We start from the raw sequence: 27,066 nt of genomic DNA, 5'->3' as shown, positions 1-27,066 counted from the left end.
TTCACGGCATTCGACTTTCTTAACGCCATTGCCTCAATCTGCTTGACAGAGAACACATTGGCGATACTTATAAAGGATGCAGGTGTTCTTGCTTAAATGCGTTTTATTGCGATTTTCATCACTAATGCATGCGGTAATTAAGGTAACACTGTTGAAATGAACGGCCGCGCAACGACAACGGCACAAGAAGGTAATGCGCAGTCTACCAACTGTTTATTTTACGGAAAAGAGGCACACTTATGATCCTCAGCTCAAGCATCTTACAGCGCATCATTGCTCCGAACACAGCCAGTGGCAGGAAATCGGCATGTAAACAAGATAGCATACATGTAATCGCAGGACTCTTCTTATCCCGTGCGTATAAAGTACTTGCGGCACTAGCTTCTAATAAATGGGTTTTGAAACCAAACAGAGGAATAAAAAATATCTCAGCAAAAAAGCAGTGTCGCACATTAGAAGCAAAAGCAGTCATAAACCTAAAAAAACCAACACAAAAATAATAACAAAAACCCACCACAACAACCAACTAAGCACCCACAATCTAATGCGCACAATGCTGGACAGGAAACGAAGGTTTCTCGAGCGGTACATGGCGTTTCATGCATTTCTGCCTCCACCTTGTTTCACTCGTTCGTGATGAAGCTCTGAGATGCTCTGAGCGTTGCTGCGTACGAAAAATCCCGTTATGAGCTCGTCTCGCGCCAGAAAAGACACGGCACCGTCTTCCTCGGCGAAGGAGAAAGATAAAAAAAAAAACGCGAGAGGCCCGCGGTACTCTAACAAACCTTCGACATTTAATATAACAAAACGCTGAACATTGAAAACAAACCAGGCAGAGCAGTTGCTCCATTTACCTTGGGCATTCGTTTCCTTTGCGAATTGTGTTCGGCCTTTTGGGGCCAAAGCAAATTTCCGACGTGTATTTGCACTCGACAACAGAGGACATGCAAAATCCCGTGCGCTCTACAGACGAAATACACTCCAGCGCGTCACAATCGCGGTACTAGCCTTCAAATAATAATTCAGAAGTCACAAGCCACCTATATGAAATTACTACCGGTATGCGACACTGCATACCATTGAAAACGATCCAAACGCGACGATTTTGCCGTTGTTTACTGCACTTTAGAGCAGTCGAGAGCTACTCGGATTACCGCCATCTTCCCACGGACTACGTTGCCAGGTTCCAACTCCGTTCTTTGCCCAGATTTAGAAAGTGACAAAACAGCTGGCAACACACGCAAACCGTTGTGTGATGGCTGCGTTCATGCGTTGCCCACTGGAATGCATTTGCTCAATGGGCAGATTTCCCTCTAGACTTGGTTATAATAACTCTATGGAAATATTGGCCAGCTAACACGCCTACCAGACAGCTTGTTAGACTTGACCAGACGGCTTAAAGTCGTAGAGTAGGCGGATAGGTGTTCAGTGCAAAACTCCTAGTAGACGTAATAGAGAAGTAGTCTTTGAGATTTATGAAAACCAGGAAGTCTTGTAGCTTAAAAAGTTAGTGGATTAGTTAAGATAAGACGGCTATGAGATGTATCAAGATGTATAGAAATGTTTCCAAACTGTCTGCAAGATATCTTCTCAAGACATCTTATAAAGTAAACTGTCTCAGGGGCCAGTTGAGAGGTCTATAAGGATGCTTGTTTATCTTGGCGAGACTTATACTTTGTCATGCGAGTTAGCGCGGGCACGCGGAACGAGAGGCAGAACGCGATGCAGCTGTCGAATTTTTAATTAAAAAATTGAATATAATAACATTCGTACCGAACGAGCTACGACAGCTCTTTTTTTTTTTCTGCGGCTGGCTTGACGCCTATTTTAGAATGTAATTCGTGTAGGTAAGCACCCACCAGCGCCACTCGCTAGCGTTGGGTGTGGTGCTGGTGGACATATCTCCTTCGGTAATTACAGTCCGTCGGAAACCGAGGGCTAGTGAATTATTTACGAGAATGAGCAACCTTTCCTAGAATGATCTTAGTTTTTGAAAATTTTTAATCGAGTGCTTTGAGTGAGGTCACTAAGTGAGCGCCGAAATAATGCCAGGGGCTGAAATTGCAGCAGTGTGACCCGTGCGTACGTGGCGTTCAAGTGCGCTGACTGGGGCATAACGAATATTGAGCCACGCACAAAGAGATAATTCTTAAGACTGTTGGAGTGGACTCCAAGAGACGGAAAAAGTTGCAGGGGCGGCAAAAAGCCAGGCTGGGGGACGGGATTGGAAAACTTGCGCGGATAAGGTGGCTGTAGCTGCCACAGGACAGGATTAATTGAGGAGTAGTGTGAGAGGCCTTCGTCTTGCAGAGGACGTAAGTTGGGCTTATGATGATCACGCTTGGAGCACCAGAGACAGAGAGAGAGACGTTTAATGCATAGAATGGTTGGGTGGGCCCTCATTCCAGGAGCCCATTGCCTTTTTCCGCCGCTCTTGCCCACTGGTCTTCCTAATCTGAGCTAGAGAGCGTCGCTTCCCAGTCATCAGTTGTTGGGTCATTGATTCTTGGTATAGCTATGTTGTGTTCTGGCATGCCCATACCGTAAGTGGGTCTTCCGTATGTGAACTGGACATCGCCACTTCCCAGTCATCAGTTGCTGGGTCATTGATTCCTGGTATAGCTGGATTTTTTTCTGGCATGCCCATCCCATATGGTATAAGTTAGTCACTTCACTGCAGAAGGCGCAATGCGGATCGCACGAATTTGCGAGTTTAACTTTACGGGCCACAATTAACTGGCTTAGGATGTCTTATTAGCCGTCGCTGTCCTTAGACTGAGGTGAAGCATCATCTTAGGCATCTGCGGCTAAACCGGCGAACAGATATTTTTAGGACGTTAGCGTTTGCGTCAGGGCATGAAAAAGGCATGTGCATTTTTCAAGATGTACTACCTGAACAATTATCATTCACGTGAGCAGCTTGTATTAATACAAGGATATAAGTAAATCAGTGCGAATGAAGGTGCCCGAAGACGAAACGAAGATGGGACAGGAAAGAGCGCTGAACTGACAACTGATTTTTATTGAGCGAAACGTACACAATATATAGGAAAGCAGTGGCAGTGGTAATCAGATGCAGTGAACGGTACATGGTGCAAAGGGCCATAAAAGTGACAAAATACATAAGAAGGTGCCCGATTCGCACTGCTTTGCTTATGTCAGAATGGCTTAACTAGCCCCTCAAAATGTTCTACTTCACATAAGGACTTCAGTCAAACTACTATCATCACCATCGTTCCAAAAGAAAGCGAAAAAAACGGGCGCGTGCCAATGAAGAAGAAGATTCGAATGAAGTCGGGTGCCCCGAAAGCCTGGTCCTGGTTCCCCGAGCAGCGCCTTCTCTTCCTGCTGCCCTGGTCCTCTGCGGTCGACCAGCACATCACCTTGCCGTCGCTGCATCACTGTGGCAAGCGTATCGGCTCGCAGTCTTCCTCGTCGGGGTCCCCCATGAAGTCGACCTATGGGTTGTCCAGCAGACTGCGACCATCGGACTCTCGGAGACACTCTGTCCGTCTTCCCAAGGTGACACAGCTGCTGCTGAGGAAGCTTACATTATGCAAGCGTTATCCAGTCCGCCTTTAAGCTGGACATGGCTTGAGGCTGTACCTTGCGGGCACAGTGAGCGCTTGCAGCACACTTGTGAGGCACAGACGTGCGTAAACAGCTTGATCGACTCATTTATCGATCAATTTTTATCACATGCCACGTTCTACGTAACTGTAACCGATTTATCAATTAGCGTAGTTTTAACTTTATTTGTGTGGAAATGTCCTTGTCAAGATCTTAGATCATGAGCACAAGTTTAAAAAAAATAACCAGGGGCGGAATTTCATAAGCTGTCCATTTTAAAATGGCCATTTGGCGTCCGTCTGGTCCTCTGTCATTGAAGACCAATATATACCCGCGGCTTTCAAGCGCCCCTGGAAAGCGACCCAGCCATTGGGTAGAAGCCTAGCGGACCTCACCGTTGGAAGCCAATGGCAGCCAAAGGCATCCAGTGGTCAGGTCCGGTCGCCTGCTGTTGACAGAGCGCTACGGTGCACCTCAATAGTTGCTGCGTAATGCAGTCAGTGCCAGCCAATGGTGAGGTCCGGTCGCCTTCTCTGCAATGGCCGTTTCGCTTTCCACGGACGCTCGAAAGCCGTGAGTATATCTGAGGGACCAATGACAGAGGACCAAACGTGCGCGAAACGGCCATTTTAAAGTGGACAGCTTATAGAGTGCGACCCCAGGCTTCCGAGTTCGTTCAACTGGCCCTGAGCAGTACTGGCATGAAGCGCCGTTTAGTTAAAATTTAGCATGACGACATAATCGACCTGTAGGTGCTACCTTTTCAGAAAAGTGCATGGCTTGCCACTTAGAATGCTACTGCTGATGGTTATGATGACTGTTTACTTCCTGTTATAACTGATGTTCACTACTGTTCACTTATCTGCTGTTAACGTTTTCTTTTGTACGCCGAGAGTGCCGCCTTTAAGTTTGACACAGGTGAGAGCGCAGAACCTATTGCCAATTTCAGAGGGTGTTTGCGCCTCGGCCAGTTATGTCGCTTATGACTTACGGCGCCATGAGTGTTAAGCCTTGTGCGGCCACTGACGAGGCCATAACATCTGTTAGAAGCGGCACCGACAGCTACCGTTCGTATCGCCGGCGTCCCCGCGCTGTCGCTTCAACGCTTTTCGTCATGCGACTTCTTTGCCGTTGTAGTGGCAGCCGAAACGATGCTCAGCGCAACATTCCTGGCGTAAAAATGCTGGTATCGTGGTGTCCAAGGTCGCTGTTAAGCAGTCTCTGGTTTAGTAGTGCTATCGCCAAGCTCACATTACTTTGGATGGCGACTGGTTGTGGGGACATCCTTGCATAGTGCAGCGCCATTACGCCTTAAAACACTGTTTACTTCAGAAATGTTTTTTGCGTCGAGCACGTGGCAACAACCGTAGCTGTCACCCTTCGCGTCTCACCGTAAGTTCCTCAGTTTTTTTGTGATGTGTTTAATCATCCACTTACCGAAGATAACTGACAGAAACGATGCGCGGGTTGGTGTTCCTGCATTAAACAGAAGTTAGTAAAAAAGGAGTAGATGTCCTCTAGCGCACTTCTTTATATAACAGGGAGTTCCCTAGAGGCGCTCAGTTTTTACTCCCATGTAGGCATATTTGTGTTCAGTGTGTGCAAAGCCAAGCGTATGATTATTTTTTCAGTATTGCTTGTGGGTGACCGTCTGCCGTCGTTACTGGGTTGTTTCTCGGCGTCCTCAGGGCCGTTCGTAGCCTTGTTCGCAGCGATGTAGACGAAGCCTTTGTGCCAGAAGAGGGCGCAGTTGTCGCTGACAGAAGCACGGTCAACGTATCTTTCTTAATTTACCATTCTTAATGTAGGGAACCATCAGCGAGGCCCTTGAGGCCCGCCGTGTGATCCAGCTCGCTGGTTTTGAGCCATTACGAAACGGTCAGTACCGCGAAATATAGTCACTTTCGAGCAAGACTTCGGATATTTCTATACGTCCGGATACTTAATCGGCACTAGTTTTTAGAACTTGTTCGATAACAAGACGGACGTCACCGGTGCCAGGGCACGGCGTGCTTTAGGGCGCAAAAAAAAACAATGGTTATTCCAAAGAATTCACCAACACCAGTGTAATTTTTAAGTTTTCTCACCGTATTCGTTAGCGGTACAATTGGCCGTATAATCTGGAGTGGCATAACGGAAACCTCGAAGTACAGAATAAGGATTTCTCTGAACTGGTCTGTCTGCTTTGTTGGAGCATTTTGGCTCCATGCACATCTTGACCGTCGAGAGCCGCAGGTGCCAGTTATACTCAGATGTAGTCGCTGTTAGCAAATGGGCAAGATGTGAACTCCGACTCGCCCTAACTCCTTAGGCTGAGATGTAAGGTTACCCTACGTTTTCGCAGTGTACGAGATATTTTCCGCGGGTCGGAACTGATCGAGCGATCAAAAGCTTTTCTCTCCTCTCTCAGGGACCGGACAAAGACCTCCAGACCCTTCGCAGCCGCCGCCTGTCCACACACTCTCTAAAGCGGTCTCTGTCTGACAGCTCGACCACAGGCTCGATGCTCAGACCAAGCCTAAGAAGCGTAAGTTTATGCAACCGTAATTTCGTGCGTCGGTTAATCCTTTTCACGCTTTCAAATTCTGTTCGTTGGAACAACGCCACTGCTTGAACGGCAGTACTCACAGCTCTAAGAGGCTACGGCGTTCCGCTGCCAGGGACGAGTCCCCGGTCTAAGTCACATATCGGCGGCGGAGGCCACATACCGACGAGGGTGGAGTGCAGAAAACTCCATTGCGCTGCTGTGCCAGTCTTGGGCGTGTTACAAAACTTTAGGCCAGGGGTCAAACACGCGCCTTACCGGGCCTTGCCCTGCGCCTGGCGAGCCCCGAAGATTCCAGGAACTGTTCTGGTTGAACCCCACTCGTTCCCCATCATTTCCTTTCTGATATTTTGTAGCCGAACTAACTCCCCGACGCACGGTCGCCTCCTGCCTAAGTCAATAGTGAGCTTTTGGTGCGGAAGCACTACTTTAAAAGGTCAAATTGGCTCATCGGTTTGTGTGAATGTTGACCTTGAGGGTGACCTTGGTCAAAACATGAATAAGTGAAATAAATATTGCCGCGACTGGGGTTAGAATCCGCGGTACGCAAACAGATCAGCTTCGCTGGCCATTGCACAAGAGCACAGGCTATCGCTGCAGCCGATCACTCCTCGTGTTAAACCAACACACTCACACACTGAGCATTGCGCATCGTCGTCTTCGACAAGTACTGCTACTATCAAACTAATATTCGTGCTTTGGGCTATTTGGTGGTAGTGATAGAGAGATGTGCGTTGCATGGGTTGGCGTACGGACAGTGTTGTGGCAGAAACGCGGCGCTATATAGATCAGTTGACGTTAACAGCACTGCTGCAGAAACGCGGCACTGGGGCAGTGGCTGCCGGCGCACATTGGGTAAATTGGCATTGACGATGATAGAGTTGAGCACGGGCACAACTGGCGCCCTCTACCCGAATGCAGCTTCGTGTCTCCGAGCCATCATACGCATACACGACTGAAGGGATGTCCTTTACGTACATGCCCAGGAAAGGGACACTGTGTACAATTGATGCAGTTCTCGTTCTTAGGAAAAAATTATCTGACTGTGTTAACACTAATACGCTGTGCTAGAAGCGAAATACTAATTTTTTTACGAAGGAAGTTGCGTTCAAATGTGGAACTCTTTTCTTTCTCGCCATCCGATTCTTCATTGCGTCAAGGCTGAAATGACTCCGTGATCGCCTTTTGGAAGTGAATGACGATGCAGCCGAGCCTCCGAGTACCGCGGGGAAGAAAAAAAAACTACTATCTTGACGTCAGAGCACTTTTTCTTGCGAAAGCGGCCCGGGGCTGCGATACCTGTATTTATTTTTCTTTCTTTACTAGTTTATGAAAGCTCCGTTTTCTGTGCTAGTAGATTTTCTGTTATTAGAACGCTGGTTCCCATCGATACAGAGAAACTTTAATTTGTTTTATTTTGTCTATTTCATTTCGTGTCGTTGCCAAGATGACTCCGGAGTAGCTTAAGTTAGTAATTGACTTGGGCATGTCAGAGGTAACGCTGACAAACGACGCCAGCAATCGATAAAGACGAAGACGCCTATGCGATGATCTGTGGTGCAAACCAACGCTCTGCTGCCGGCGGTCTTGACTCACGCATGCTCTGGAATGTTCTGAGCACCGATGTGAATTTTATAGTTTTGGGTACATGGTAGATATTGCGTTGTTTACTCTGCTTCTGCAGCGTTGACGTAATACATGGAATTGATAATCGGGGCCTTGGTGTGAACGGGGGGGGGGGGGGGGGGGGCAGAAAGTTCAGAGGCAGTTAGCTGTTACGTTGTAGACTGCAGATATCTTTTAAGACCTTAGGATGACCTTTTATATAAAACTCCTCTACTGCAACTGTCAACTGGAAACTATGTTATCATTCATATAAAATATGTTTAGACCCAGTGCATAACCTACGTCTGCGCCTTGGAACAGGCGCATATAAGACGCCCCCCATAACTAGCCGCGCTGCAGAAATATAAAAGCAGCCTATAGATAACAGGAGAACAATACTTACGTGCGCGTATATCCTCACAACGCTTCACTATTCAGAGAACTAGATTGAGTAGAGCTGGGAATAAGAGTTAATGGAGAATACCTAAGTAATTTGCGATTCGCTGACGACATTGCCTTGCTAAGAAACTCGGAGGACAAATTGCAGAGCATGATTGAAGAACTACTCAGGGAAAGCAAATGTTTGGGGCTAAAAATTAACACGCAGAAAACCAAAGTAGCGTTAAACAGTCCAGCAAGGAAACAGCAGTTCGCAATTGGTAGCGAGGTGCTGGAAGTGGTAAGGGAATGCGTCTACTTAGGGCAGGTACTGACCGCTGATCCGGATCATTCTAGTTATATGCGTTGTGGGGCTAGTTGGTTCATACTCAGATTTCTTTTATGCGCACAGATAGATGACACAATAAGACAAGGTAGACAGGACGGAGCGCAAACTTTCAACTATTTTATTCCGGAAAAAGTACATGACATTTATACCAAGAAAGAATGGATAATCATCAGTGCCACGTGCAAGCCAAAACCCGGGAAAAGCACATTGGAAGGGCACAGGTGACTCACCTCTTATGTAATTTATCTAAAAAGGCAAAATCTTTATCATATATTGTCACAGATGGTGCACTGACACATGAACTACCGCTTTTTCTTATATGGTAGGCCTCAGCCAATTCTCGCGCAAGCGTGTCAGTGCTCCTGCACAAGATGCTGGTGCCTTGGAGCGTTGCATCACACAGTTTTCCTGCATTCTGTTTTTCGTCGTTATCTTTTCCACACTCACTGATGTGCGCCGGCAGGTGCGAACCGGTACCGTTCTTCAAAGACAAATTGTGTTCCCTTAACCGCTCATTAACACATCGGCCCGACTGCCCAATGTACACCTTCCCACACTTCAACGGAATTTTGTACACTACCCCTTTTTCACACTTCACTAACTTATTAACATGTTTGATTTTGCTGTCTGAGTTGCGGCTACCATCTTGCGAAACTAGACGACACAGTGAAGAGAGTTTCCTTGGGGCCGAGAAAACCACGGGTACCTTAAACTTGTTAGCCACGCGCTTGAGGTTATGAGCCTCTTTATGCTGATATGGGATGACCACAGGTTTCACTTTCTTTTTTTGCAACTTCAACTATTGTCTGGTTCCTATTCCTTTCTTGTTTTATCTTCTTGAGAAGAGCTTCAGCAACTGAACTCACTACTATCTGGGGAAAGCCTGCCTGTTTTAGCTTCGCGACCTGATCGTGAAAGCTTTCCTGCGCCATGTGACAACAGGACTTTCTTAGAGATGTAGTTTAAAAGCGTTGTTGGGCTAGTCGGTCAATCATGGTGAATACAAGGGGGGTACTGCGCACAAAAAGACAAGGACAAGAAGATAACACAACAAGCGCAGATAACACACTGCGCTTGTTGTGTTATCTTCTTGTCCTTGTCTTTTTGTGCGCAGTACCCCCCTTGTATTCACCTTCTTAGAAATGACTCAAGGCACATCAAAGCGATAGCATGTTTAACAGTTTTCGATTGCTTGGAATCAAAAGGCAACAATTTCTTCTGTGCACGCGGTTGGTACTTCCAGCAAAAGCCTTTGTCCTTAAGGGTTATTTTCGAGTCTAAGAATTGCAAACAGCTGTCATTGGCGAGTTCAAAAGTAAAATCCAATCCTTTGGAGAGTCGTCTAAAATTAGTAAGAATGTCCTCCACGACTTGTGGATAGGTCCTGTCTACCTCCGTCCTGGCTCCGTCCTGTCTACCTTGTCTTATTGTGTCGTGTATCTGTGCGCATAAAAGAAATCTGAATCCGGATCATAAGAGGGAAATAACTAGAACAATAAGAATGGGGTGGAGCACATATGGCAGGTTCTCTCATATCATGAATAGCAGTTTACCAATATCCCTCAGGAGAAAAGTAGATAACAGCAGTATCTTACCGGTATTCACCTACGGGGCAGAAAATTCCGGCCTAATGGAAGGCTTCTAACTTAAATTGAGGACAGCGGATCGATCTATAGAAAGTAAAATTGTGAGTGGGTGTAACGTTAAGAGACCGGAAGAGAGTGACCAGGGAACAAACGCGGGTTAATGACATCGTAATTGAAATCAAGAGGAAAAGGGCGTGGCCAGGGCACGTAAGGCGAAGGCAAGATAGCCGGTGGTCGCTTAAGGTTACAGAGCGGATTTTAAGAAAGCGAAGCGCAGTATGGTCCGCAGAGAACCAGGCGGCCGGATGAGAATAAGTTAGCGTGACCGCAGGTGCCACAGGAAAGGGTTTTTTAGAGTACTTTATCCTACAGTGGGCGTAGTTCTGTTTATAATTGTCACCCTATTGTTACAATGTACCCTCGTCCTCCATTCTTTTGCACTAAACTCGGGCAGTAATACTGTCGCTAATGCAGTTTCAGGTCATGCGGGCCGCTTCGCCTAAGAAAGATGTTCAGGAATTTTTAAAATAGGCTTTTTGAGTTAGAAGAGTGGTATTTTTCGGCAAAGCATTGTCAGCGGTGATTACTAATACATAAGAACACAGCTAAGAGGTGCTAACAAGTAGGCTGGTTAACTAATACTGAATAGTTAACTCTTTAACGGTTGTGTTAGTCTCTTTATTTACTGATTGGGCGTGCAGCCCACTGTACGTAATATCCATATTTTTTTAGAATTTCGAAAGCGCAGTTACTCTCGGCGCTGCGGCCCAACAAATAGCGCCAAAATACGTTAGCTTTCAAAACGCTTCCAGGCAAAGCAACCCGTCCAGTGCGCGTAACTTGTCGAAATAGCCAAAATTTGTTGGACCACAGCGCCGATTATATTTGCGCTTTCGAAATTCTCTCATAAAAATTAGTGAATTGGTTTTTGAGGAAAGGAAATGGCGCAGTATCTCTCTCACATATCTCGGCGGACACCTGAACCGCGCCGTAAGGAAAGGGATAAAGGAGGGAGTGTGAGAAGGAACAGAGAAAGAGGTGCCGTAGTGGAGGTCTCCGGAATGATATCGACCACCTGGGGATCTTTAACGTGCACTGACATCGCACAGCACACGGGCGCCTCTTGCGTTTCGCCTCCATCGAAACGCGGCCGCCGCGGTCGGGTTCGAACCCGGGTACTCCGGCTCGGTAGACGAGCGCCTTAACCACTGAGCCACCGCGACGGGTGAGATCATAGCCTGAGTCGCTTTGGGACGTGTAAGGTATCGGTAGCGTTCGCGGGGGTCATCGGAACGCGGCTGGGGGCACTCAAAGCGGAGCGTATCCTTTCTTGGAACGCGGCCGCTCGCGAACGCGCCGGAAGTACGGGTGTCCACCCGACACGCGGTACCGAGCACGAATGTATATTTGTGTTTGTTTTTATTTTGTGGTGGAGAGAGTGCTCTACCTTACGGAAGCTGGAGGGCTGGCCATGCCCTGGATGAACCAATGATGTTAAGGCCGCAACATGATTGGAAGCTACGGAATGTGGGCCGGGCCTTTAAGGCTATAAAACCGGGCCCCGGAGTTGGAAGTGAGGTTCTGAGCTAAGGTGAGATGCGACGCATCTTCGGCAACGCCGAGTAGGGGCCTCCCCTAGTATTAGCCAGATCCACCTTTTTGTTGTGTTGTATCTTTTGCCGTTTAATTTGTCTCGAGTGTCTAAACTTCTGTACGCTGTAAATATCTGTACATAAACCTCAGTTATTGCCTTTTTTTATCCCTGCGTGTCAACACATCTTGAGACCGTCTCTGACGGGGCACCGCTGGTGCGAAGAAAGAAGCTTCAGTCTTCCAGTTGGAACAAACCGTCTCTGACGGGGCACCTCAGGTGCAAGGAAGACAAAGAACCTGTGTGAAATTTACTGGACGTTAAACCCCATAAAACAAACTTTCGAAATTCTGAAGACTGATATGAAGCTTACTTGCTGTGGGCTACACGCCTTTCAATAAATAAGGAGACAAACAGTAACAGTTAAAAAGTTTACTATTCATTATTGCTTAAACAAACAGCTAGTTAGCACGTCTTATCTGTATTCTGATGCGCTACATCTATGACAATTAATGCTATTTCGAAAAAACGCTGATCTAAATCAGAAAGCTTATTTTTAAAAACTGCAGGACTTCCTAAGTGAAACAGCCGGTATAATTCCGCATATATAGGCATTAACCCATTTACGCTATCACGACGTGTCATACCCTTAAGGCGGAGCTCAAGTGTCCCCCTGCAATTTTTTGTCACGACCCGCATAGCATGGACCTGCTATAGCTGCCGCAGGCATCGTTGCGATCGCTGATTGTTCTTGAGATGGTCGGTAATGACGCAGCCGTACCGCGTGCTGCCTCCGACTGGTACTCGACTGCGTGCGTTGTTTCAGTTCCATTCCCAGGTGGACACCAGCAGAGAACTGCCGACGAGGATCACCGACGCGGACCGGGAGGCGGCGGCCAAGAACAGCTTCCTGTTTCTCTCGGGCGCAGCCATCGTGCTCGTGGGGACGCTGGCCGCGTGCGTCCTCGTCTACCTGCTCCTCTTCTCCGCTCCGTCCCGGCCGCTCGTACGGTGCACCTCGGAGAGCTGCGTGGCCCACTCGAAGAGGCTGCAGGCGACGCTCAACACCAGCGTGGAGCCCTGCCACGACTTCTACGCGTTCGTGTGCAACGGCTGGCAGAGCGCCTATCCCCACCTCTCCGTGCAGGACAAGGTCAACGAAGACGCGATCAGCAGCAACGTCAAGGAGATAACCGACGACCTGTGGCGTGTCGACAGGCCGAGCCGGCTGTTCTACAAATGCGCCGCCCCAGAATCGGCCGAAGTCGCTGAAAACCTGAGGTTGTTTAAGGAGTTCAAAGAGATCATCTCTCTTTACTGGCCCGAGAAAGAACCAGATCCGCGCGATGACCATCCGCTGTTCGTGATGGTCGATATGGCCATGTGGTACGACATCAACTTCCTCTTCAGTTTGGACATCGCCTACAGCAATGCCAGCGGCGAAGTTCTTATCGTTCGAAGGGGTCGCAGAGGCGTTGTATGGAGTGATCGCATCGAGAGGCCACTCAGCCAGCTCGAGTACGCGAGGAACGTCAGGGAGCACCTGACCGCCCTGGACGTACCCTCGGTTGAGAGCAGCGCTGCGGAGCTCCAAGAGCTGGAACGGGCATTCCTGGTAGCCATCCAACCCACTGCGCACACCCGGCAGTCGTGGTTCGCTGCGGCTACGCTGGATAGCAAGACGCCGTCCATTGGAAGGGGACACTGGCTCTCTTCCCTCCGCGTCAATTTCAATCGTCTGGGATTCACCATATCGCCCACGAGCTGGGTTGTCCTCGAGGACTCCAAAACCCTGGAGAGCATCGACGGGCTGTTCGAATCCTACGGCAAATTCGACCTCTTGATTGGCATCGCCTGGATGTTCGTCCAGACTCACCTGTGGGCAATCACGGGAAAACCGGACCTCATGTTTCGCGACAACATCGAAGAGAAGAAGCAGCGTGCCTGCCTCGATTACGTCAACTCGCGATTCGGCCTGCTCAGCTCCGTCCGGTTCGTGACGAAGCGCTTCCCGACGGAGGAGTCGCGCCAACAACTCGCCAGCTTCTTCCTAAGCATAAAAAACTCGTTCAAGTCGCTGCTGAAAAGCTCGCCCTGGGTGGACAGGCAAAGTCGCGAGACCGCGGAGCGCAAGATAGACGCCCTGGCAATCAGCGTCCTGCCGGCGGAGCCCTTTTTCGCGCCTCTGCAGCGCGCCGCTCTCTACGCCCCTTTCAGCAGCGTGGAGGGACTGGGTTTTATCGAACACTGGCTGTTCAACCTTTCGCAGCAGTACCAATTTCTGCGAAGGCATAAGAACTTCAAAGATGTCTACCATAAGAGGAGGATCTTCCGCTACGCGCCGTACTCGTACACGTACCTGCTCAACGAAGTGGACGCGCCCTTAGCGGCGCTCGAACCGCCGCTCTTGTACGCGGATGCGCCGTTCGCCGTGAACTACGCGTCGGCTGGGTCACTGCTTGCCAAGGAGGTGGCCAAGAGCATCGACCCTCGGGGAGCGCTTGTGGACGACCGCGGCGAGAACGTCATCTGGTGGGGCAGGTCGCACTCGGCCGAGTACGGCCACCGTATCAGCTGCGACCTGGGCGAGACGGGCTATCCTCCCATGGACCTGTTCCCGAGCATACCTGCGCTCGAGGCGTCCTTCTCCGCGTACACGACAGCGGTCCACGAATTGGGTGCGCTCGAAGGGCGCACCCTCTCGCTCAAGCTGGCGGGCCTCGAGCGTTACACGGAGGAGCAGATCTTCTTCATGACTTACTGCTACGTGCTGTGCTCCAAGAAAGGCTCCGCCTCGGCTGTGCATCAGTGCAACGTGCCTCTCAGGCATAGCCTCCATTTCGCCGAGGCGTTCAAGTGCCCTCCAGAGTCACCCATGAATGCGGCTGAAAAATGCACCTTCTTTGTTTCGGGCGCTCCTATAGGTCATAGCAGATAACTGTGGCAAAAATAGGGTGGAATAACGCGAATATTACTTCAGATTTGGGACATGCTTTTCTCTTACCCTAGCTCGCCTTAAGTTTTGTATGCTTGAAAGTTCTTGGACATTCTTATCTCAAGTGTGTTTTGCTGTAGTGACGAGAATCTGTTCGTGATGTTTCGTTATTCAATCCGTGCGTTTAAATGTTCCGAGGTCTTCGTATGCCTCTAGATTTCTGAGAAATGTTTGAAGGTTTCGGCTACTCACACCTGCTTCTTTTATTGTTTGGTATTTTAGTGCAGCTTCGGACTTGTGGAATGCTCACAGATGGAAAGGGCAAAAAAATGTAGATATTGTAGGTCGTCGATGACGACGGCAGGACATTTTGTTGGGCGTGGATTTCCGACAGTGCGTACACTGTTAGCACCGAGGACAAGCAGACGGCGGCGTGTAAAGTAGTCCTGCAAAAAAAAAAAGCGTCCTTTTTGGCCGCGAGCTTTTTATACACCCACGTGAAGCGGCCGAGCCCTGGAAACCTAGGGAAAGCAGTACTTTTTGCGAATGGCGCGAGATTGTGGCAGTGGTTAATTGTGGCAGTGGTTAAAATATTTTCTGGGGGAGTGTGGTTCGCCGGAATGTTCAGTGGCTCCTCAGGTGGCTGAAGACCTAGCGAGTACATAGGGAACACAATAAAAGCTGCCTTTCTCTTGCTTCGTTAAGAATGCCGCTAATAGGCAGCTTACAAAGGCTTCAACATGGCGTAAATTTTTTGCCGTAAAAGGTTGTGAAGAGTACAAAAAAAATTACGAGTCACTTTGGCGACTAAAGTGGTGCAAGGCGAAAGCCTGAGTACAGCATCCTGCCACGAATGTGGTTGTGCATTATGATTCAAGTGCTGCCAGCGAATGACGCGTCCATTGGCTGTCTGCTTGTGTTACTGATGTGTGGTAAACATGTTAAGCTTCGCCTGTAAGAGTGGAACGCGACAGCGTCTTGCAACGCTGCCAGGGAGTCCACAGAACGCCATCGCCAATTCGGCTATACGCCTTGCTGGACGGTAAATTTATTTTTTGAGGAAAGGAAATGTATCTCTCTCGCATATCTGGGGGGACACCTGCACCTCGCCGTAAGGGAAAGGGGGAAGATGGGAGTGAACGAAGACGCCGTATTAGCTAGACGCGCCTTTGTTCATTCCAAACCCTTCAGCTGGCATTACGGAGTGGCTAGCGTGCTCGTATCGCACTCCGGAGACCCTGGTTCCATTCCCCAACTCGACCAATTTTGTTCTCGGTTTTATTGAATTATGCGGTCTAATTAGAAAGGTTAATTAGGCTATTTCATATTTATATTATTATAATTATATCCATCGTGTTCTGTCATTCACCTGTCAAATGTTGGAACTGTCTACGATGTTCGACACAACGTATATGAAACGAGCAACGTGGAAGTGCGTGGTGGTGGAGCGAACGCGGCTTCGTACTTTTTTTTCAGCAGCGTCTCCTTCCGCGGACGCGGTTGTTGCTGCGACGCGCGTCTTTCTTTTCTTTTCCTCTTTCTTCTGACCTCTTCATTCTCCTCTATCTTAATTAGGCTAATTGATGAATTAAGCAATTAACTAAACTCAGTCCCACTTAGTTGGAGCATCACTATACGATCCCTTTGATTGGTTGCATGGTTACTAGCCAAAGTACAATGACCCCATTTGAAATTAGCGCACTGTGACGTCACGAGCATCTCGACCAATTGAAAAGCGTGACATTTCTGTCGACAACTCCTGCTTACAACGATGAGGCATTAAAGGATTCCGCCTTAAAATTCATTATGTGAAAAACAGCGCATACTGGACAAGACTTCTGGTCTGACCATGCGCTCTGAGCTCAAACCGCGTGTGGTGGCAGGTAGCTTTTTTTTTGTCATCAATCCGAGAGCTTTTATGAAACGGGGCTTTAAATTTGACAGAAAATACCCCTGAGCTAGATGCTTTACGTGTTGTCCAAACCATTCCGAACAAAACTTCTCGTACAGAGGCTTGTTTGCGAAGCGTACTTGCGGCGAGCTTTGCGAAATGTGGCCGCCTTGTTTCTGTGCCTAGCTTTCCATGACGAGCCGCCAGGCTGGGCGCGTGCAGCATATTATATGCCTGCTGAAGTGCGTGACGAAATATTTTCAAATTTTCGCTCAAAAGTGCTTTGGGGTCGGCCATTACTTGAGGGATGGTATTATGGTAAGTTCGCCGCGATACTATGGGCACCTCCTGTTAATATTGTGGATGCACAGTCGCGACTCCAGTACTGGTGTTATTGGAAAATACCGCACGCTTCTGCTCCGATCTTTGAGGGGTGTGACGTAGAATATAGAATTTACGTAAGTTAAACGGGTCATTACACCATTTTTCAGACTCAAGCTGTTCATTACATGTTGTTCGCTGCGCATCTCGGAACAACAGGTCAAAATATGAGCTCATTTTGTGCAGCGAGAAATTTGTAATTACATCTTTAAAAGTTCTTCTGAACCATGTGGCAGTCAGGGAACACTGACGTGCTAGCGGTTCGTGACGACATAAGCTGACAGTCACGTGACTGAATGACTGAACTGCGCGTAGTGAGCACAGGGAAGGTGAGTTCGTTGCTCAGGCTTGGGTTGCGGTGGGGCGAAGGGGGGAAGCTGGAGGTGGACAAAGGCAAAAAAGGCCTGTGTCCTCCCCTGTTCTGTCTAGCTTCTGCCCGGTCTATGCGACTTCATCGCATTGTGCCACGGCCGCGCTCGGGTAGGCGAGTAGAGTCACTGGGTAAATTTTCATTGGATTAGAGTCACTGGATAAGCTTAGAGTCACAGGATAAGCTTAGAGTCACTGGATAAGCTTAGAGTCACAGGTTAAGCTCAGAGTCACTGGATAAGCTTAGAGTCACAGGATAACTTATCTAGTGACACTACACATGCTCTGCTTCGCAACGACCATGCACGCGGCAGTTTTGCAGCAGACATGTTCGAAACAAAGGCGCAAATGGGACGAGGACAAAAAGGGAACGTCAAGCAACAGGACAAGCGCCGCAGATAATGGCGCAGCAGACGACGGCGCTGTCGGGTTATGACGTCACTCAGGCTGCTTCATAATGGCGGTCGCTGCCAGAGGAGAGGCTTAGAGCCGATAACTTTAAATTACAATTTCTAGCTTAAAATACGCGCTTAGAGCCCTACTTCTTCTTTTTTAGGTATGCATAATAACGTAGTGGCTAGTAGCTGCAACGTAAAAGCACGATTAGTTGGCAGACCATGTTATGACCTCCTTAACGATGCCTGCACTGGGGCCGTTTTCAAGCAGTAAATTCTCACACCTGTTCGTGCCTACAAGCATGCTTTTCTTGTCCGCGTAGCTAGTCCTTTCGAACTTGCAGGAGGCATGTACCCGAATTTCCTTGTCTCTGAAGTTTTGCTGCACTAATAATGCAGGTATGGTAGTTTCCATCTTTTAGCCCTGCCCTTCGCTCTGCGTGTCGGATGTTCTTTACAGTTCCTTCACACCACGCTCTCTGTTGACTTCCTTTTTGGTAATGCGCGCCACCGTGGTTACAGACGTAGCCACAAGTCCGCACAATGACACTTTCAGCTATAGGCAACCAACCTCTAGCACTTAGTGTGCCTGCAGTGGCCATTTGGAAGCGCGCATAAATTTCACTGAGCAGTCCATATTCAACAATTCAGGACAAAAGCGTTTTAGAACGGGAACCTGTTTATGAAAGCAACTTTTTTTTGTATATTGTAACATTTCACTATAGCAATCAATATATACGCAGATCTCCTGTTGGCAGGCTTGCATTTTTTTATGTTAATGTTTTTGCTATCGTCAAAAGCATTCCCCCTTTGGAAACAATTTAAACGAAAGATTTTGCTACACCCCAGAAGAATGGACTATTACGTTCAGTATTTCCATTACAGTGCCTTATAGTTCTCCAATATTCAAAATTTTTGGCCAAAGATATTGGACATGAGATTGAACATCCTAATTTAGGTTGAATCTGGAACGAGGACTGTGCTACTCTTGTTTGCTATCCGAGGAAATGAGCGCGCATTCCACATGTTGCTTTTTCCGTCGGCGTCTATTCTCCAGAAGGGAGCCTTCCTCTTCAAAGGCTCAAAGTTTATTAATGCGTAAGCGTTGTATCCCTATGTTTGCGGAGCTTCTCCGCACGATTACGTCCGAACGAATGGGTTTATGCGAAAAAGAATGGTACCATCGGATGGAGCATCAAAAACTCTCGTGCGGGAAATCGGGGGTTAAGGTGGGTTAATTAGTTAATTGATTAGAGCCAAAAATGTCCTTAATGCGTAAGCATTGTATGGCTGTGCTTGCGGAGTTTGTCCGCACGATAACGTCCGAACAAATGGGTTTATGCGAAAAATAATGGTACCATCAGATAGAGCATCAAGAAATCTCGTGCGGGAAATGGCAGGGTTGAGGTGGGTTAATTAGTTAATTAATTGGAGCCAATAATGCCCAAAAAGTGGGCGGGGCCGGAGCAAAAGTGGAGCCAAACTTCAAAACGCCGGAAGTGTGACACAACGGGATCGGAAATGTGGGCGGAGCCAACGCGTAGGGCCAAATTTGAAAACGAAGCTCGAAAGTTCGAAGCTTGAAGTTCGAAAACTAATGCTGACGCATTTCTCCAATGTGTGTGCCGCAGTGATCTGCAACGTTTTCTCTTTTTCTTAGGCACAATCCTTGTTTTACTCACTTATCCACAGCGAGTAAGACGAACTTCGATAGAGGGAAAAGAACTGATTTCTTCCGTGTCCTGTTTCCGCACTGTTGAGTCAGAATTCGCCCATCATCTTCAACTGTTGTTAGCCTGACAATGCAAGTGAGAAGTTTTTGCCACACGATGCGTGCTGATACTATACTTAACTTTATTCTTTGGCAGCATAGTATGGCTGCTTGGAGAGATCCTGCCGTGACGAGGGACGCAAGAAGACACACAAGGCATTCACCAAGCCCTGGTGAATGTCTTATGTGTCTTTTTGAGTTCGTCGTCTCTTTCGCAATGACTTGTTCGCATCATGTCGCTTTAGGTGAACAGTGGGTCCAGACTCAATAATTTTGCACGTGATTTAGCGCACTGTGACCTTTGCACATTCGCTGTGGTTTCTAACATTTTCTTGTAGTTTTTGTTTTGAAGACCAGCTTGACTGAAATTCCGTTAAAATTTCATGTGTGTGTATAAGGCACTCAGTGAATGAAGGCTCTGTGTTGAAGCTGTATGTTGACCAATCATAAGGTGGCCGTATCAGCACAAACTGAATTGCCTCTTCTATTAGTAAACTTTCATCCTCTCTTTTCGCAGGTTTGCTCCTGACAAACTCCTGCGCAAAGCAAGATAACCACCTTGTTTAATCATTCGGCGTCTTCGTTATGTACAGCCTGAAATGCAGACCATATGCTTTTTTTTGTTTTGCAACCGGTTTTGTCCTGTGTGCCTTCCTGGAACCGGTTTCATCACTCTGAGATCAGCACTGCGGTTGCTACCCAATGGGAACCCGACCGGGATTTCTGGGGCCTATGTCCTTCACAAGACCGGTGGATGTGCATGGCGGCTGTTCTGCACAAATAGGTGGCGTCAGAGAAACATACAAAAATGGAGGAGTAATCAGTGGGACCCTGGCATCCCTGTCTTCAACAGTATGTTTCAAGCATGGTCCAGAGAACGTGCTCTCACAGAAATGTTCTCAAAAAGGTTGTTACCGAACTGGGGACCATTGTGGTCAGAGGTCTTCGATCTTTAACGTAGCACTGCTTAGACACCTGGCTAGGTTCTGCGGCTCCCTCGCGAATGTTAGGAAAAGCAGACGTCATTTAGAAGGGGAATGAAAGCTGTCGCCGTTCGTGATCATTACCATTAGAAATGCTGAAATGTGTGCTTCAGCTTTTAATTATGGGTGTGCGAATGTTGGACATCCTCGAATAGCGAATAAAATCACTCCTTGTTCGATTGCTTGAACGAATGAAATAATGCAGATTTAAAATTAGTCGAAACCGTAGTGGCAGCCTGGTTGGTTGAGCACCCGTCTTGCAGGCGGGGAGGTGTTGAGTTCGATTGCCTGTGCCTTCGGGTGCCGACCGGTTTTCTGATGGTTTCAGTATAGTGAGTTTTGAAGGCAATCAGGTTTCGTTCCTGGTAAAATAGAAGAAGAATTTCTTTTTTTCTGGTCCGACGCTCACTTTTTCTGCAACAGACATGATAATTCAGGTTGGAGGAATCTTTCGACTAACTAAGCTCATGTATTTGTTTCAGCCTTTTTTTTTTTGTTTTTCGGCCCACCACTAGTAAAGCCAAATACGAATTCACGGCGTGCTCTTAGTGGGTGAAGCGCTGTTAAGAAGCTCGCATAGACAACGCAGCGAGCTATGGAAAGAAAAAATGATGTGTGTAACGTTAAGGGATCGTAAGCGGGCGGAGTGGGTGAGGGAACAAAAGCGGGTGAATGACATCCTAGTTGAAATCAAAAGGAAGAAATGGGCTTGGGCGGGACATGTAATGCGAAGGCAGAATAACCGCTGGTCCTTAAGGGTAACCGAGTGGATACCAAGAGAAGGCAAATGTAGCAGGGGGCGGCAGAAAGTTAGGTGGGCAGATGAGATTAAGGAATTTGTGGGGATAAGGTGGCCGCACATGGCGAAGGACAGGGTTAATAGGAGAGGCATAGGAGAGGCCTTTGCTATGCAGTGGGCGTAGTCAGGCTGATGATGATGATGATGATGATAGACGGTGGCGCCACTTTTCTCCAGGTAATTTTGAGAAATTCTATGTTTCAGTGGGGTGACTCGCCATCATCATCATCTCTCCGTTTAACTTTCTTCCGTGACTATGTTTTGCCCTCCTTTGCAATCCACTGCTTTGCCTTAATAGACGTGTCTCCCCAATGTCCCCTTCGTTTTGTGACCAGCGCCCGTAAGTGAGGTCTCAATCCTCTCCTCTGTAGGGGGAGGAAAGAAGTTTCGCCGGAAATGACGTCATTCACCCCGTTCGCTCCGCGGAAGGTGGGCGCCAACGCGTGTTTGCTCAACGCGGCTAGAACGCGGCGAATCACGCTATATGACCTTGATAACAGAACTCTTGGAATTCGTTACGCGCGACCAGCGGATTTGCAACGCGCTGCCTTTCCACTTCAGGGGATTATGCGCCGGTAAGTGCAGATAATCTGGGATGCAAACATTCCAGCAATAACTTTTTCCAAGATAATGTGAACTGAACAAAGAGTTGTAATTTTTTCTGACCGACCCATACATTATCGTAGCGTGTTCAGTCCCTACGTTTCTCCTCTCGCAGTGCGCATGACTCATATGTTGTTAACATGATCGCAACTGCTTGCCGCTTGTTTTCGGACATGTCCAAATCTAGTAAGGGGCCCTTTAAGAACAGATCGTTACAGATCGTTTTTTCTGAATGGTTCGATGCTTGTTATGTGTATGCGTAGACTTGGCACCTTTGAACCGAAAATGTATTTTCTGTACTTGTACCATATTTTGTTTTTATGCGTGTGATATTTGAAATCAACTAATGCCATTGAAAGGGTCAAGTCGATGTTTGCTCTTGCATATTTAATCGCAACTTTTTTACCGTCAATGTTTTCTGGGTTCAGTTCCTTTCTGTATAGTGTGATTCTCTGAAAAGTTACCAGATGTCTCTTTACGTTCGATGACTTTTCATTACACAAATTTGTTGATTGGCCATTCAATTTTTCAAGCAGGTCAGAAATTAAAATTGACATCTTTGTATTCCACAAATGCTGCATTTCCGCAGATCTGGTTTTAAATGTACATTGGACGATGAAATCGAAGGTGCGAATTTTAAGGCGGAAGCCTTTAATGTCTCATCGTTGTAAGCAGCAGTTGTCGACAGAAAATGTCACGCTTTTCAATTGGTGGAAACGGTCGTGACGTTACAGTGCGCGAATTTCAAACGGGGCCAATTGTACTTTGGCTAGTAACCATGCAACCAATTGAAGGGATCGTATAGTGATGCTCCAATTAAGTGGGACTCAGCTTAGTTAAATGCTTAATTACCCAATTAGCCTAATTAGATTTACTAGTTAGGCCATATAAATAAATAAAACCGATTAAGAAATTGGTCGAGCTCAGGAATCGAACCCCGGTTTCGGCGTGAGAGACGAGCACGCTATCCACTCCGCCATGCCAGCTCGATGGTTTGGAATGAACAAAGGCGCGTCTAGTGAATACGGTGTTTTCACTCACTCTCATCCTCCTCCATTCCCTTCCCGCGAGGTTTAGGTGTCCACCGACAAATGAGTGACAGATACATTTCCTTTCCTCAAAAACCAATTTACTGACGAGCGAGGCGTAGAACCGAATGGCCGATGGCGTTCTATGGACTCTTGGGCAGCGTTGCAAGACGCTGTCGCGTTCCACTCTTAGGGGCATCAGTGACCACACTTTAGATCAAAAAAGTGCCCCCCCCCTGAATTTTGTGAGACAGTTACTGCGTAATTTCCTTTCCTCAAATAAAATTTTCATTTTCTTTATTACGGCTCCTCTTTATCTATCTTCTTTCACTTCCACTTCCTCCCTTCCTCTACGGTGCGGTTCAGGTGTTCACCGAGATGACAGAGAATTACTGCGCCATTTCCTTTCCTCAAAAAGCTTTGCGTTCAAAGGGCAAGGCATCGCGCTGAACGGGTGGTATTCCGTGGACTCCCTGGCAGCGCTACAACGCGCTGTCGCGTTCCACTCCTATAGGCGAAGCTTAAGCGTCATTAATTAGCAGTTAATTAGTATTCAGGCATTAATCAGTAATTAACCATTAGTTAGTGATTTGTCACCACTTAGTAATTAGTACTCAATTATATGTGACGCCACCGGTGCCACAGAAACAGCGAAGGTGGTGCGGAAAACGCTTCCGCCTCTACCCACTTTAGACAGTCAAAGTGCCCCCTGAATTTTTACGGAAGATTCTAGTGTCCTGCACGGCCATTTGCAACAAGTTCACCCCATCGCACTGAAAGCTGTGATATGTCTGCTTTCTTTAAGAGTTTCGTTGTCCTCCGTGCTTTCATTGTTGCCTGTTTTGGCTTGTGCAGTGCTGGCAAATAAGGCCATGATTGAGATGGAAGTTGAAGATTGTTCAGTGAAAGGGAGGAGAGTTGTACTCTTGGCTGGGTAAGGACTGCTCGGGTGGATTTTTTTTTCGCGCAGAAGTAGGGAGTTGCTAAAGACGCGAACTTTTATGATGGCCAAGTTGTCTTTTCTATAATAATTAGAATCGTGTTTCATGCTTTTACTGTGAAAATTTATTGACACCAGCGTTGTTTCTCACAGTGTCCTGTTGGTACCATTCTTCGCAGACAATTTATCTCTGCGCTCTTCTCTGTGCCTTTTTTGTCAGAGTTTTCTTTTCATGTCACAGGTAATCTGACCCACGAAGAGCAAAACGTAATGGCAGTGCATTGTATATTGCCTTGTATATTGATGTCGCCCTCTCAAGTATTTGCGTTTGGTGTCTATTTTCCTGACCCATTTTAGCGCATCTTAATTTTCAGAAATACCACTTGCTTTATTTTAGCACGCATTACTTGAGCTCCTTTTATTTTGTTTACAGCTATTGTTTTACTATTGAATATTTTTACTGGCCATGCAATAAGAGCAGGTAACAATTTCTGAGCCATGAAGTATGAGCAAAACATTAAGTACATTTACATTTATATATGTGGTCGTTAGATTAACTTCATTAAAGCAAGATACTATTGTGGGCCTTTTTCTCGGTCGTGAAAAGGCAATGCTAAGGATTATTGTCTGTCTTTCCAAACAGGACCATCTTGCTTGCCAAGTAACAATGAAGTTGAATCCAACGTTTGGCTGTCTGTTCAACTTGTTCGAATATGAGGTGATAGTTTGCGCATATTGCGAGGTCATTACTTGTGTCTTTCCTCTAGGACAAACATTCAGAGGGCACTTTGACTGTCTAAAGTGCGTAGAGGCGAAAGCGTTTTCCGCACCACTTTGGCTGCTTCTGTGGCACTGGTGGCGTCACATATTATTGAGTACTAATTACTAAGTGATGACAAATCACTAATTAATGATTGATTACTGATTAATGCCTGAATACTAATTAACTGCTAATTAATGACGCTTAAGCTTCGCCTTTAGGAGTGGAACGCGACAGCGTGTTGTAGCGCTGCCAGGGAGTCCACGCAACGCCACCAACCGTTCGGCGCGATGCCTTGCCCTTTGAACGCAACGCTTTTTGAAGAAAGGAAATGGCGTAGTAATTCTCTGTCATCTCGGTGGACACCTGAACCGCACCGTAGAGGAAGGGAGGAAGTGGTAGTGAAAGAAGACAAAGAGGGCCCGTAATGAAGCAAATGAAAATTGTATTTGAGGAAAGGAAATTGCGCAGTAACTGTCTCACATATCTCGCTGAACACCCGTCCAAATTCAGGGGGCACTTTTTTTACCTAAAGTGTGGTCACTGATGTGTGGTTAAGAAGTTGAGCTTCGCCTCTAAGAGTGGAACGCGACAGCATCTTGCAACGCTGCCAGGGAGTCCATAGAACGCCATTGCCCATTCGGTTCTACGCCTCGCTCGTCGGTAAATTGGTTTTTGAGGAAAGGAAATGTATCTGTCTCTCATATCTCGGTGGACACCTAAACCTCTCCGGAAGGGAAAGAGGAGGATGGGAGTGAGCGAAGACACCGTATTCACTAGACGCGCCTTTGTTCATTCCAAACCATCGAGCTGGCATGGCGGAGTGGATAGCATGCTCGTCTCGCACGGCGAAGACCGGGGTTCGATTCCCAAGCTCGTCCAATTTCCTGCTCCGTTTTATTTATTTGTATGGCCTGACTAGAAAAGTTAATTAGGCTAATTGGGTAATTAAGCAATTAACTAAGCTCAGTCCCACTTACTTGGAGCATCACTATACGATCCCTTCAATTGGTTGCATGGTTACTAGGCGAAGTACAATTGGCCCCGTTTGAAATTCGCGCGCTGTGACGTCACGGCCGTTTCGACCAATTGAAAAGCGTGACATTTTCTGTCGACAACTGCTGCTTACAACGATGAGGCATTAAAGGCTTTCGCCTTAAATGTGATACAGCAAGCTGTCGGTAGGATTGAGGTTAAAGGTCACACATTGACGGCTTACTTATCAAAATATCGCGTGTTGCGGAAATATACGCGCCCCGTAAAATGATTCTTTCAGCTAAACGGGCTCATTGTTCGAGCTCAAATTTCGCACAGAAATGGCATTTGGTCGGCAGAATTGTTTAATACCACGTTTGCTTGGGGTACTTACCTGATTCGAACAGAATAAGTCGGATATTCACATCGTCTGCGGCGACGACGAAGGAAATTAAGCCGCTCTGTCAGCGATCGCACTGGTGGCGCCATCTCGTTTGTTCGCCGCGAAGTTTAAGCAAATGTGGGGGATGTTTGCGGGAAGTTTGAAGGCTCTCTTTCAAATGTTTTTTAATTGGTCACAAAAAACGCAGTTTGGCAAAAACTGCGCGAAATTCGCAACGTTTCGAATGCCTTTAGCAATAAATCTTTTCGAGCTTCGAGTGTCGTCTGCTTTCGTCTGTTCGCTACCGGTGCGGTTTGATGTCGTACACTGCCACAGAATAAACGCTATGAGCGCTCTGACACCCTCCTGAAAGCATTTTTGCATTATGCTATCTGTGTAGATACCATTTGGTTCTCCTTTATTTGCAGAGGATCGGGTAAGGAGTAGCGGCGGTGCGTTAGCTCCGACCAGGCAGGATTTTGGTGGCCCTGATAAGGGCCGTTTCGCGACTTGTTCTTGAGATCCTGTGCAGCTCAGACGTCAAAGTGGCCGCCGTTGGCTTGGATGCACCTCTCCAGGCGCTCTTCATAGTTTCTGAACACGTTTGCCCGCATTTCATCAGTGATCTGGTCAAACGCGTCCTCAATGCGGGCCTTGAGCGCAGCGATGCTCGTCAGTGTGCCGGCGCTGTATACAAGCGATTTTATGAAGCCCCAAACAAAAAAATCGCACGGGGTGAGATCAGGTGACCTCGGAGGCCAGGGCATGTTTTCGGACCCGCGGCCCATCCACTTGCGCGTGAAATTCTCATCCAAAAAACGCTGAACCTTTGAGGCGTAGTGCGCTGGGGCACCGTCGTGCTGGAAAATGCACACCTCTTGCTGCATGTGTCTTTCGTTCAGTTCAGGCAGAACATCGTTCTGCAGCAGCGACAGGTAAGAGTCGGCAGTGACAGTATCACTGAAAAAAAATGGTCCTACGACCCCTTCTCTCCAAATCCCGCACCAAACTGCCACACCTGGAGAGTGAACAGGACGTGTTGTTGAAAACCTGGGGTTTTCCCGGGACCACTGGCGCGTATTTTGCCTGTTCACTGCGCCGTCAAGATGGAAAATAGATTCATCAGTGAACAGTATGAACTGCAGATGTCCAGGGTCTGCAGCAATTCTTCTCTGTTCTGCGCGACAGAACTCCAATCGTTGTGCCAGGTCCTGGGCGGTAAGCTCTTGG

The 27,066-nt window shown here is 47.5% G+C and overlaps 1 protein-coding gene across 3 annotated transcripts in view; it reads left to right on the top strand.

The window, feature by feature from the left end:
- Window positions 1-20,526, top strand: part of LOC149336975 (neprilysin-2-like) — a 29,376-nt gene extending 8,850 nt beyond the window's left edge. Inside the window, exons 1-4 of one of the 3 annotated variants that reach the window (XR_016284350.1) lie at window positions 2,677-3,522; window positions 5,981-6,097; window positions 12,451-19,403; window positions 19,884-20,526. Coding sequence is in view for 2 of the 3 variants with exons in the window: in XM_089553217.1 (XP_089409343.1) it covers window positions 3,271-3,522; window positions 5,981-6,097; window positions 12,451-14,562 (2,481 nt within the window). In the remaining variant the exon portion in view is untranslated. Of the gene's footprint in view, window positions 1-2,676; window positions 3,523-5,980; window positions 6,098-12,450 lie in introns of those variants that run through there. The other 2 variants (XM_089553217.1, XM_089553218.1) reach the window with 2 other exon arrangements.
- Window positions 20,527-27,066: the final 6,540 nt, after the last annotated feature.

Source organism: Amblyomma mixtum, chromosome 7, assembly GCF_055824585.1.
Source record: "Amblyomma mixtum isolate Tamu chromosome 7, ASM5582458v1, whole genome shotgun sequence".
NCBI classification, from domain to species: Eukaryota; Metazoa; Arthropoda; class Arachnida; order Ixodida; family Ixodidae; genus Amblyomma; species Amblyomma mixtum.
The sequence above is the reverse complement of the archived record's forward strand: the minus strand, read 5'-3'. Positions and strand labels throughout refer to the sequence as shown.